Consider the following 12,349-nt stretch of genomic DNA (forward strand, 5'->3'; position numbering starts at 1 on the left):
AGTTAGATAGGGTTAACTTTGGTTAAACGAAAAGTAAAGGCTGCTTTAGAATTTTTGTTGTTTTGAGTCTTTAGGAATTTTTATTATAACTTTTTTCTGTTTGGGGTTTCATTACCTTTTGAAAACTAATGCATGGTTATTTTCATGTTTATCAGTTTAAATATTAATGATGGATATTACTTATACTTATATATTACAGCAAGTGTGGTGAATCCAAGATTAGCCCAGCATTTTAATTTGTTGAGATGCAACAAGTGTAAGATGAGTCCTGGATTTGGAGTCAGAAAAGTTGGGGTTGAGTCACAGTGTTCATTAGTAGGTACTTTACATTTCTGTAGCAGTAGCAGTAGCGGCGTAGTACTAGTTATGTGAGCTAAATGTCTGTAAAATAATATGGATTGTTTGGGATCTCCTTTTCAGGGTCAATGACCATAAAGCTTTTTTGTGTTTAAAATACTGTTCTCTACTTATTCTGTGACAGTTATATTTACATAATTCTGTGGCAAAGCTTGACTTCCCACTATTAGGATTTGTCCATTTTGCCAATGTTATTTTTACCATTTCTTCCCCCTAGAACAACAACAATCTTGAAGCCTGTTGCCGCGCGCTTTCCCAGGAGAGTAGCAAATACTTATATATGGAATACCACAGTCCAGATGACAACAGGATGAATAGAAATCGCCTTTTGCATATTAACCTGGGTATTCATTCTCCTAGTAGCTACCACCCAGGAGATGGAGTGCAACTTAACGGTGGTCGAACACTGGTACATAGCTCAAGCGATGGACATATTGATCCACAGCATGCAGCAGGCAAACAGCTGATATGTTTAGTTCAGGAACCACACTCAGCTCCAGCTGTTGTCGCTGCTACTCCCAACTACAATCCATTTTTTATGAATGAACAGAACAGAAGTGCAGCTACTCCTCCTTCACAGCCACCTCAACAGCCATCTTCCATTCAAACAGGAATGAATCCATCTGCTATGCAAGGGCCTTCACCACCACCACCGCCACCTCCTTCATACATGCACATACCTCGGTATAGTACAAATCCAATTACTGTTACAGTATCCCAGAACCTCCCTTCTGGACAGACTGTACCAAGAGCTTTACAAATTCTTCCACAAATTCCAAGCAATCTTTATGGGTCTCCTGGTTCTATCTATATTAGACAGACATCTCAGAGTTCATCAGGAAGACAAACTCCTCAGAGTACGCCATGGCAGTCCTCACCACAGGGCCCAGTGCCTCATTATAGCCAGCGTCCTTTACCTGTTTATCCGCATCAACAGAACTATCAACCTTCTCAGTATTCTCCCAAACAACAGCAGATCCCTCAACCTGCTTACCATTCACCACCACCTTCTCAATGTCCTTCACCCTTCAGCTCTCCACAGCATCAAGTACAGCCATCCCAGTTGGGCCACCCTAGTTCCCATGTCTTTATGCCACCTAGTCCTTCAACTACTCCACCCCATCCATATCAACAAGGACCTCCTAGCTATCAGAAACAGGGAAGTCATTCAGTAGCCTATCTCCCATATACACCATCTAGCTTACCCAAAGGATCCATGAAGAAGATAGAAATTACAGTCGAACCCTCTCAGAGATCTGGGACAGCCATTAATAGGAGTCCTTCACCTATCAGTAATCAGCCATCTCCACGGAATCAGCACTCATTGTACACAGCCACCACGCCACCTTCAAGTTCTCCTTCAAGAGGGATATCCAGTCAACCAAAACCTCCATTTAGTGTCAATCCTGTGTATATTACATATACACAGCCAACTGGACCTTCTTGCGCTCCATCACCATCTCCTCGGATGATACCAAACCCAACTACAGTTTTTAAAATTACTGTAGGCCGAGCAACAACTGAAAATCTTTTAAATTTAGTGGACCAAGAAGAACGTTCTGCAGCCCCAGAACCTATTCAGCCCATTTCAGTGATACCAGGCTCTGGGGGAGAAAAGGGAAGCCATAAATATCAGAGAAGTTCTAGTTCTGGATCAGATGACTACGCCTATACACAAGGTAATTTTACCCTTTTTTTGAAATTTAATCTTTGTGGTGAGGTGGCAGTCTCCTATTCAAAATAAAATAATTTATATTAGCTGTTTAATTTTAATTAAATGTTTAGTATTTATTAAATATTGGGCACTAGCATTGCTATTAAGAATAGGGTTAGTGCTTCAGAATCATCTACAGACTTTGCTTTAAAATATAAAAATATAGGCATGATAATAGTGACCTCTAAAAGACTTCTTTTTTAGGAAGAACATTCACTGGGAGAAAAATATAGAGAAGTGAAACCAATATTGTCAAAAATACAAACTACAGAGTGGGAAAAAAAGATTCATAGAGGGTGGACTAAAGTTTATCAAGGTGAAAAATTTGAATATTTTCTAAGAGGATGGCCTGAAGGGTGTAATATTTATAAGTAATATATTTATAAGAAGTGGGATTGGTAATGAAGAACATTATTGGATTAGTTCACAGTGGACCTAACTAAATATAAGGAGAATAGAGTATTTTAAAAGTTTGTTTCAAGATATGTGATAATTTAGTATTCTTTCAGTATATAAGAAGGGCAGTAATTATGATTGTAATTCAATATGCCTGGTTTTGAGCCTGTTTAAAACGCACACAGGTATAGTTAAAGAGAATCTTGGGGAAATGAAATACAGTAGAACAAGAGGAATGTACAGATGGTGTCATTTTGGCAGAAGTTACAAGAGCTAAATTAAAGCAGATTTGAAGGCAGAATAGCATTAGAAAGACATGAGAGTAAATGTCACCTGAAGTTGAATGACAGGGTTCTTTACAGGTATTTCGTACATTAGCAATGCATATAGAAATTTCCCAGTCACTTGTTCAATGTTACTTTCTGCAATGACTTTATCTGTAATGCTATAGCCTTGCTGTTACATCAGCGAGCAAGGATGGAGAGGTTAGCAAAGCAATTGAAACTTGAGAAAGAGGAGCTAGAGCAATTGAAGGCTGAAGTTAACAGTATGGAGCATGACCTGATGCAGAGACGGCTCAGAAGGGTCAGCTGCACCACTGCGATCCCAACGGTGAGTACGATCTATTAGGATGCATGGATAGGAAGGTGGACATGTTGGCTGTCCAGGCTGTTTGTTTTTCTTTTAGGTTCTGTTCCTGGCACAGTTTTGGTTTTGTTTCTGTTTTTTAAACAATGGATGAAGGACTTCTGCCTTCTTTTCTCATCAAAATAATTTGATGCTTTATTTTTCTTTGTCGTGTGAATTCCATAGACTCATCACTATTTTCAAATACTGACAGTTATAATCAAGGTAAAGCATCTCATTCACTATAAATTGCTTTCTGTCCGAATAGAAATGAAAAGTACACCTTGACCAAATATTTTATACATTGTTCTCATGTATTCATTTATCCTTTTAAGCATATTGTATATATATTTTTCAAACATTTAAAAGTTATTTTTCTAAGTACATTAATGCACATGAGTTAGATCAAGATGAATATGCATGTTGGGAATGTGTTGACTATAGAATATTTTAAAGCAGAGCAATTTGGTTAGTGTAAATAATTGTAGAAACTAAGATAATAGTATTAACAGCGGTCCTAACAGGAACTGCTCTCATGAAAAGATTCGGTAATATATTTTTAACATGTTGGTGAATATTTGTGAGTTCTAAAGTTCTTTAAAAATTCTGAAAAATTGGAAACAGGTGTCCTAAAATCCTGTGGCATCACAAGCTTTCTGTGATCCAACCTATCATTTCCTCTTTCAACATTGATTCGTTCAACAAGCATTTTTTTTTACAGTTTATGAATGTGGTCCCATACTAGGAGCTTAGTGTATACCTGCTAGTGGGAGAAATAGACCCATCAGTAGATAACTGTAATACAGTATGGTAAGTGCTGTGTCTGCTCACGGGTAATGAGAGAACTCATACATCAGCTAGTTTATCCGTGTATACTCAATACACTTTTTGCTCGCTCACATTACGCTCCTGCTGCAGTGGTCTTCTGAAGCTCTGTGTATACGTATAAATGCTGTCTGTTCTTCAGGGCTGAACTTAATCTCTTACTTTTTCATGGAGCCATTCCTCATGTTCTTACTGTCTCTTAACTAAGGGTAATCTCTTTCTCAGAGTGCACAAGTTTAGAGAAGTTAGTGTATATGTCAGGCCTCTTGCAGACAGGATGTCTGCAGCTATGCCCTCATAGAGAAGTTTTTAACTGAAGTTCGTGGCTTCAAAGGAGATCCGTGAGTCCCTGAAATTATATGCAGAGTTTCATATGTGTGTTTATATGGGAAGCAGGTCTCTAGCTTTCATCTGATTTTCATAAGGTTATTAGAACTCACCTTTTTCCTTTAATAACTGTATGAAAATCAGTATTATAGCATAACCTAAAAATACTAAACAGTACAGTATTGCTATGTAGGCATAGAGGAAAGGGGAAGGCATTTTAGAAGGGAAAAAGAGCATGAGGTAATGAAGGCTTGAAGTCAAGACAGACTTTAAGGAGTCTTTACAGTTCCCTCATTTAAGCTGAGATTTCTGATGTCTTAACAGGTTAATATGCATAGGTAGAATAGTGGAGGTGTTTGAACTGTATTCTGCTGGTAATGGGGAACCAGTGGAAGTTTCTGAGAAGTTAACTATTGAGAAAAAGGCATATTTAATAATGTAATGGAATTTTTTCTAATATTGACTAAATACCTAAGTATAGTCAATATCAGAAGTGAGAAGGAAGGGTTTTAATTACTTAAGACACATGGAAAATTACAAAGCTATCTTTTTTTTTCCCCCCCCGCGGTACGCGGGCCTCTCACTGTTGTGGTCTCTCCCGTTGCGGAAGCACAGGCTCCAGATGCGCAGGCCCAGCGGCCATGGGTCACGGGCCCAGCCGCTCCGCGGCATGTGGGATCTTCCCGGACCGGGGCACGAACCCGTGTCCCCTGCATCGGCAGGCGGACTCCCAACCACTGCGCCACCAGGGAAGCCCTACGAAGCTTTCTTTAACTGAAAGATGATACTGTAAATCACATCTATGCCTCATTTTTTTTCCCCAATCAAAATCTTAATTATATCCTCTGATTGGGGGAGATATTGAAGAACATAACCCAAATGGGAATCCACCAGTGGTGGGTGGGCACTTTGGAGTCCTTTAGGTACTTGTAGAGTATAAACAGATTTTCTTAGCATAGAAGTCATTTCTCTAAAATAACCATGTAAACTTTCTTTAGCAACTTCTTGCTGTATAATAATCCCTGCTAAAGCCCTATTGATTTCTTTGTTGTTGGAAGTAGAGAATTGTCTAAGGTAGCATAGATCAGTGCTTTAAAAAAAAACCAGATTTTACACGAGAGCTTTTATTGATGAGACTTCTTTAGAAAAAGAGGGAAGTTAGTCAAACTGCTGCCCTATGCTATAATTTATTTTTAACTTTTTGTTACAGAGTTTCAAACATACATAAAATAAGCAGAATAGTATAGTGAACTCCTGTGTAGCCATCACCCAGCTTCAGAGATTAGTGGCTCATGTGGGTGATAATATCTGAGAGGTGAGAAATTTGAGTGTGTGATTCCCATGTGTTTCCACTGCCAGGCCTAGAGTAAAATAGAAGACTAATAGGAATGCGTGGCTGAAGAACAATTATACTTGGTGGTTAAGATCTGGGCTCTCAATGCAGGTGTGAATTTGAATCCTACTTCTTTCTGCTCCTTCTGTGTCACTCATATATCCTTGGATAAGCAACTTCCTTTATGCTTGTTTTCTGGGGAGTACCCATCTCATGGGATTTTTGTTAGAATTAAGTAAGATAATATACATTAAACAATTTATACAATGCCCAACAGATAGTATTCTTACAAAATAAATGTTGTTTACAAGATACTGGAGAAATCTGCTTTAGGTATATATATATATACATAACACAAATCTGAAATACTTTGAAAAAACTTGATTTCCTTTTAACTTCAGGAACATGTATAACATTAAGGGTATATATTATGTAGGAAATTAATTAAGAAATAAAGCATTTAGTCATAATTCCCTTTTTGTTCATAGAGGCTCATTCGTGGCACCATGATGTAGTTGAAAGGGTGCCTACATAGGCTCTGGAGCCAGAATAACTCTTTACTCACTGGTTCTAACTTCTCTGTATCTGATTTCCCCTATCTATAAACGGGAATTATAAGAGGTATATTTTAATATTATTGTCAAGATAAAGAGGCAGTATATGTAAACTGCCTGGTGTGAAGTGGGTGCTCAATATATGGGTATCACTATCATTGTCCCACTCGTGTAGGATTATACAAGAGAATTAACTTTTTTGCTGCTAAGCACATATTGCCTCCTTTACGTTTCAAACTAATTTCTTACCAAGTAGTGTATAAAAAAATTGGTTAGAAACCTGTGTGCCTCATGAAACTGAAATGCAGGTTTGTGACCAGCTATATGTGCAGTTGCAGATGATTATAGAGGGGCAGTGAAATAACCTTTCCAAGGAGGGCAGAAGTGAAGGATGCATAACGGCCATCAGTTTTCTCAGTCTCCTGTTTGCAAAGCATTTTATTAAATGCTGTGGGAGATGTCATCTCTTAACAACATCTGTATGTGAAAAGACATACATATATCTGTCTGTGAACCTGTACGTGTGTGTGTGTGTGTGTGAGAGAGAGAGAGAGAGAGAGAGAGAGCGGGAAAAGATAACGTAAGACAGTAAATCAGAAGTGCTGGCCAACTATATAGTAGTGATATTAAGTACTTTCAGAGTTCTGAGATAGAAATGTTAGTTTTTGCTAGTAGGGTTCAAAGATGGGACACTTTCATGGAGAAGGGGGAAATTTAAGTTATACCTTGAAGGAAAAATAAGATTTTAATAATCAGAGAGCTTCCAGTTATTCCCTCCCACAAGTTTTTCCCCTTCATTCATCTTGTCCTGATTAATTGGGTTTTGGGACCAACCCACAATCCCAGACACGTAACTGGGGCCAAACCATGAAAGAACATTAGTGGTCTTCGACCTTGGTCTCTGAGACAACTTCTTAAACTGATGGAACAGGTGACTCAGGGTATTTCTGCCACCTTTTGGAAAAAAGCTTAGAATTTTTTACTTGGAAAGGTCAGATATAAAACATCCTGGTACTTTACAAACAAGTCTGAATTACACACAACCAATCTTGAAACCCCCTCCCCCATGAAAATACCGTGTACTTTTGGACAAATGGTAGTAATGTTTCAGAAACAACTTTTTTTCCCTCAATCAGAAGCTATGAAGATAGACATAGGAATCTTACAGATAAACTCTTAGTTTTAGCAAGTTCCAGTGGTTCTACTGTCTTTGGAAATGAGCGTGGTGATGAGAGCTTTTTTGTTATTATAAGCCCATGTATAGTAGCCTCTTGAGTATAAAGTATATTATAATATTTCCATACTTAGTTACAGAGCTTCACTATTCAGGACTGCTGTGGCTGAAACATTCCCTTCCCCCTGCAAATACATAGGAAGGATTTGCTCCTTTAGGTACTTTCCCAGTGATTCTACAAAGAAAAGAATAGGTTCTTTCACATATTCCTAGGAAGACAGCATCACTCTTTGAAACCCTTGACCAAGTGCTTTATCTTTAATATAAATGCTCAGATATGTTTTAAACTTTTAATATTTAATTACAAGGTGTAAGCATTTTGCATGTTAACATCACATGGTTTGCCCCTAGGAAGGAGAAAAGGAAAGCAGTCCCTAATAAATATTTCTCAATGACTTTTTTGTTCCCCTAGCATTCTAAGGGATTGTAGCTCTTATTATATTCTGCCTGTTAAATCATTTAAAACTTTTGACACCTGCTAATGTAATGGGCATTCCCAGTTATTCTGATAATATGTCCTAACAGCATATTTTGCATTATTGGTAATTAAGATAACCCATTTTGCTTATTTTTCTTTTGTATTTAGTTTTTAGCAAAACTACGTTTTTAACAGTATTGTCTTCCTATCATAGCAGATATTTATCTTTTACTTCATGTAGTTGAAATCACCTGAGTAACTGGGTTAATAGCTGTGCTGTGCTGAAGGATTCAGTACCCATGCCTCTGGAGTCTAAACTCTTGTTTTTTACTGTACATATATGTAAATAGTAAGGAAATTCAGAATCTCGAGGGAAGTAGCAGCTTCCAAAAAGCTTTATTTAACTGAAAAATAGGGCTCTCTTCACATTTCAGAGTCTCATGTATGCCCCTGAAAGACCTAGGGAGTAGGCTGGGCTGGAAAGGTCAAGGCAGAAGGAAACAGAGTTGGAGGAAGAATGGAATCCATTTGTTTCTGAAATTTTCATGTACTAGATTAATAGCTTCCTTTGATCTAGAAAAAAAGACAAAGATTTCTATAGAAGTTTATACGGAAGACCTCTATATAAATCCTGGCTTTATCAATTATGTTTCTTATAACCTTGGGAAAATGATATAACTTCTTTGTGCCTCAGCTTTCTCATGTATAAATTGGGGGTGATATCAGTACTTACCTGGGAAGATTGTTTTGAGGAAAGAATGAGAGAATTCTGGTGAACATAGTGCCTGACAATTAATAAGCATTAATTAAAATTAGTACTGTGGTAATTTTTACCAGCCTTGACGAGACTAAAATCGTGGACGTTGCTTGTTTAAAAAGTTGATTCTTAGTTTCCCTTACCATGAAAACGTAGACGTAAAATACTCTCAATGCTTTGTGATTAAAATATGGTAGTATTTGTATGAGAGAACATAGTGTAGTATTACAGCCCCGCCACATTATATGCAGATTTTGTTTATATGTGGCCATATTGATGTCACCACTTTATTCCTTGAAAAACATACAGGACTTCTTAAACATGTCCTCTAACGGATTAGGGCCATTTTCTTGGTAATAACCAATCAGAACGATTAACGTGAATAGCAGTTCTTAAATGTTGGGCTTGATAATGACTTTCCCACAATTGCTATTTTGGGTCCTTTCTTACTAGCCTGAGGAAATGACAAGATTGAGAAGCATGAACAGACAACTCCAGATAAATGTTGACTGTACACTGAAAGAAGTTGACCTCCTTCAATCTAGAGGTATAGACTTGATTATTTGGTAAACCATAAGTAATAGTGTGGTGTTTTAAGCTGCTTAAATAGCAATCATTTTGGTTTTACAGATATAATGGATAAAAACTCTCTTAAAAGATCACAGTCCTGGTAGAGATCCCTCACTCCATGGTCATAGATCAGATTTGGGTGATCAAAAAATAGTATTACTTTGGCAACTTCATCATTAAGTTCTTACCATTTAGACTGTTTTATGTTGTTACTCTGTATTTATCCTCTTTTAGTCATTTACTGTGAATATTTTAATTCTAAAACGTAGTAGATTTATATTATGTGATAAGTCATCTAAGTTATCTGTAAAAATAGGGATCCCAAATCAGAACATCAGATTTCTCACTTTAAAAATAAGTTCCATATGCGGTTTTTTATGTTATCTGTTACATGAAAACATTCAACTCTATCTTAGATATTTTGTTTTGGGGTTTTTTTTTTGGCTGTCTTATAGAAGTATACTACAGTAGAAGCTCGCTTAATTGACTTTGATTTACCCTACTTGCCAGGTTAGAGATATTCTTCATTTTCCTCTGTAAAATACACAGCCAGGAGAGGCTGCATTCTGGCACGTCTCTGTACTATTGCTCGCATCAGCTGAATTGTCTGCTTACCAAGAGTCAGTTGTGCCTGTTTTTAAACCCGTTTAAATTACAGAAGTATTGTAACTGGCATAATGTTTTCAAAACTGACATGAATGCAGGAGAAGCTGCTCTTTCTATAAAAGCCATAGGCAACTGCTTTTTAAAGACTCAAAGGCAAACACTTAAAAAAGAAATATATAGGGACTGTGAATGAGATATGGGTGTAAACAACTGAAAATGATTACAGAGGAAAATCAGAGGATTCTATTCTCAAATGTTCTTAAAGTATCTTTTTTGCTCCATTCTAAAATCAAAACAGGGAATTATAGATCAGGGTGCAGCAAACTAGCCTGCTCTCTGTTTCTGTAAATAGTTTTAGTGGAACATAGCCAGACCCATTTGTCTGCATATTGTCTGGGGCTTCTTTTGTGTTTCAACAGCAGTTGAGGGCTTACAACTGTATTACAGGTCCACAAAGCCTAAAACTTTTATTATCTGGCCCTTTACAGGAAAAGTTTGCCCACCCCCGCTTTAGATCATCATGATGGGTGTAGTTAATTTAAGAAAGACAATATAAGAAGTCTGGTCAACAGATACATAAAGAAAAGGTCTTGGTCCAACATTAAAATATTGCTATGTTTATATGTTTTGTTACATTTAAGTGGGCCTGGGCTTCCCTGGTGGCACAGTGGATAAGAATCCGCCTGCCAATGCAGGGGACACGGGTTCGAGCCCTGGTCCGGGAAGATCCAACATGCCACGGAGCAACTAAGCCCGTGCACCACAACTACTGAGCCTGCGCTCTAGAGCCTGCGAGCCACAACTACTGAGGCCCGCGCCTAGAGCCCATGCTCTGCAACAAGAGAAGCCACCACAATGAGAAGCCCACACACTGCAAAGAAGAGTAGCCCCCGCTCACCGCAACTAGAAAAAAGCCTGCACGCAGCAACCGACCCAGTGCAGCCAAAAATAAATAATAAAGTTGGCGTGTAATTTTTCTTAAGAATTCCGTTTTAGTCAGCCACCCCTCCCCCACCACCACTTAACTGTTCTTAATTATGGCAGCTAAGAGAGCTTCTACTGTATTTTAAAGTACCCCGTTGCCATTTTAAGGCAAGATTATACAGTAGAAGCAGGGGAACCAAAAAGATACGGAACTCTCTGAACAATAGACAGAAGCACATTTCCATGTGAAAGTTGAGCAATCTGGTTGGGTACCCTTGAAGTTAATTTCAGAAGCCTAGGGGACTCTACAGCCTAGTAGCTTTAAGCAATGAAAGAACTACTGCGTGGGGGTTAGACAAACTATTGCTACTATATTAGAAGGTTGCATCAATTTTTTTGCTTAATGTGTTCTTTGAAGCTAAACAAGAAACACTGAAACATTTGGTTGGGATATTTTTAGTAAGCCTTATGGGACCTAGAAATTAGATCATCAGCTGTAACTTAAGTAATTGAAGAAATACTTATGCAGCATCTTAAAGCATAAAAAGATCTAGTTAATAAATGAAATAGCATTGTGGCTTTCATGAGCCATCACAGGAATTATTTTCAGAAACTTATTTAAAAATAGCATATCTAAATGGATTAAAAGCATTTGTGTATAGTACCTGCAAGGAAAACTGTTACTGAGGTTTTATAAACGCAGAGCTGTGTTTTTGGTGTCTGTTGGGCAACAAAGAGCTCTTTTTTGGTGCTTAAGCAGTTCTAAATCTCCCTTCATAAGGGGTCCAAATATATCCATTTTATACTAAATTGTACTCCTCCATCCTGTGGAAAAATTTTATACTGAGTTTTCAGCCTAAATTTTTAAGCCAGAGAAGGAATCTAGACATTTTGGGGGGCAGGGCATTTAGATTAGGTACAAATCAGTGCGCGAGTTGATGAAAAGCAGCTTCATTGTTGGTTTTGGTGAGGAAAACTTTTGTTGGGGGAGAAAATTAGGTCTAGAAATCAAGAGATCCAATATATTTGAACTATCAGTACCACATATCATCCTCTGTAAATAAACATGTATACAGTTTCAAAGCTTAACTGGAATTATGCAGAACTGGCAGATTGTGATGATGGGTTCACAGATGTGAAGGTAGGACCCAAAGTTGGCATTGGATCAAAACTGACCTTGCCGTTGTCATGTCAGGAGAAGGGGCTGAAACAGACACTGTATCAGGGAGTGAACATTTTGAGAGAGGTGAGATTGTTCTATCTGTTATTCTGAAATTGGCAGCATATCATCTTTTATTATTGATAAGTCTGTAGGGAACATTTAAGATTCTCCTTTTCTTGAAGATAGGAATCCCTGAGCTGCTGCTATCATAACAACTTGATTAATCTTGGTAAATTTATGTGTAGCTTCTTCCATACTTGAATTTATAATGGATAAAATTTTAAGGTTAATATGAAAGACATAAACGTGAGCTTTCTCGTGGTTTTGTTCATTAAAATCAAAACAGAGAAAACAGTTGTCATCCTTTTATTTCTCTTCTTCATTTACCTCCCTATGTGCGCCACATACTTAATCCTGTGTAAAGAGATGAGCTTTATAGTTAGAAAAATGTTCCTTTAGGTGATACATTGTAGAAAGACACTGAAGTGGTAGTTTGCTTGAGTATTTTCTCAAAACGGTAAAACAGTTTCAGTGGGAGAAGGGTA

At 37.7% G+C, this 12,349-nt stretch overlaps 1 protein-coding gene across 3 annotated transcripts in view; it reads left to right on the forward strand.

The window, feature by feature from the left end:
• TAB3 (TGF-beta activated kinase 1 (MAP3K7) binding protein 3) overlaps nt 1-12,349 on the forward strand; it is a 101,503-nt gene that overhangs the window by 73,708 nt on the left and 15,446 nt on the right. For all 3 annotated transcript variants that reach the window (XM_030844436.2, XM_030844437.2, XM_060292599.1), the window contains 3 exons: nt 575-2,036; nt 2,919-3,079; nt 8,996-9,089. In XM_030844436.2, the coding sequence (XP_030700296.1) occupies nt 575-2,036; nt 2,919-3,079; nt 8,996-9,089 (1,717 nt within the window). The remainder of the gene's footprint in view (nt 1-574; nt 2,037-2,918; nt 3,080-8,995; nt 9,090-12,349) is intronic.

Source organism: Globicephala melas, chromosome X (assembly GCF_963455315.2).
Source record: "Globicephala melas chromosome X, mGloMel1.2, whole genome shotgun sequence".
Taxonomy (NCBI): Eukaryota; Metazoa; Chordata; class Mammalia; order Artiodactyla; family Delphinidae; genus Globicephala; species Globicephala melas.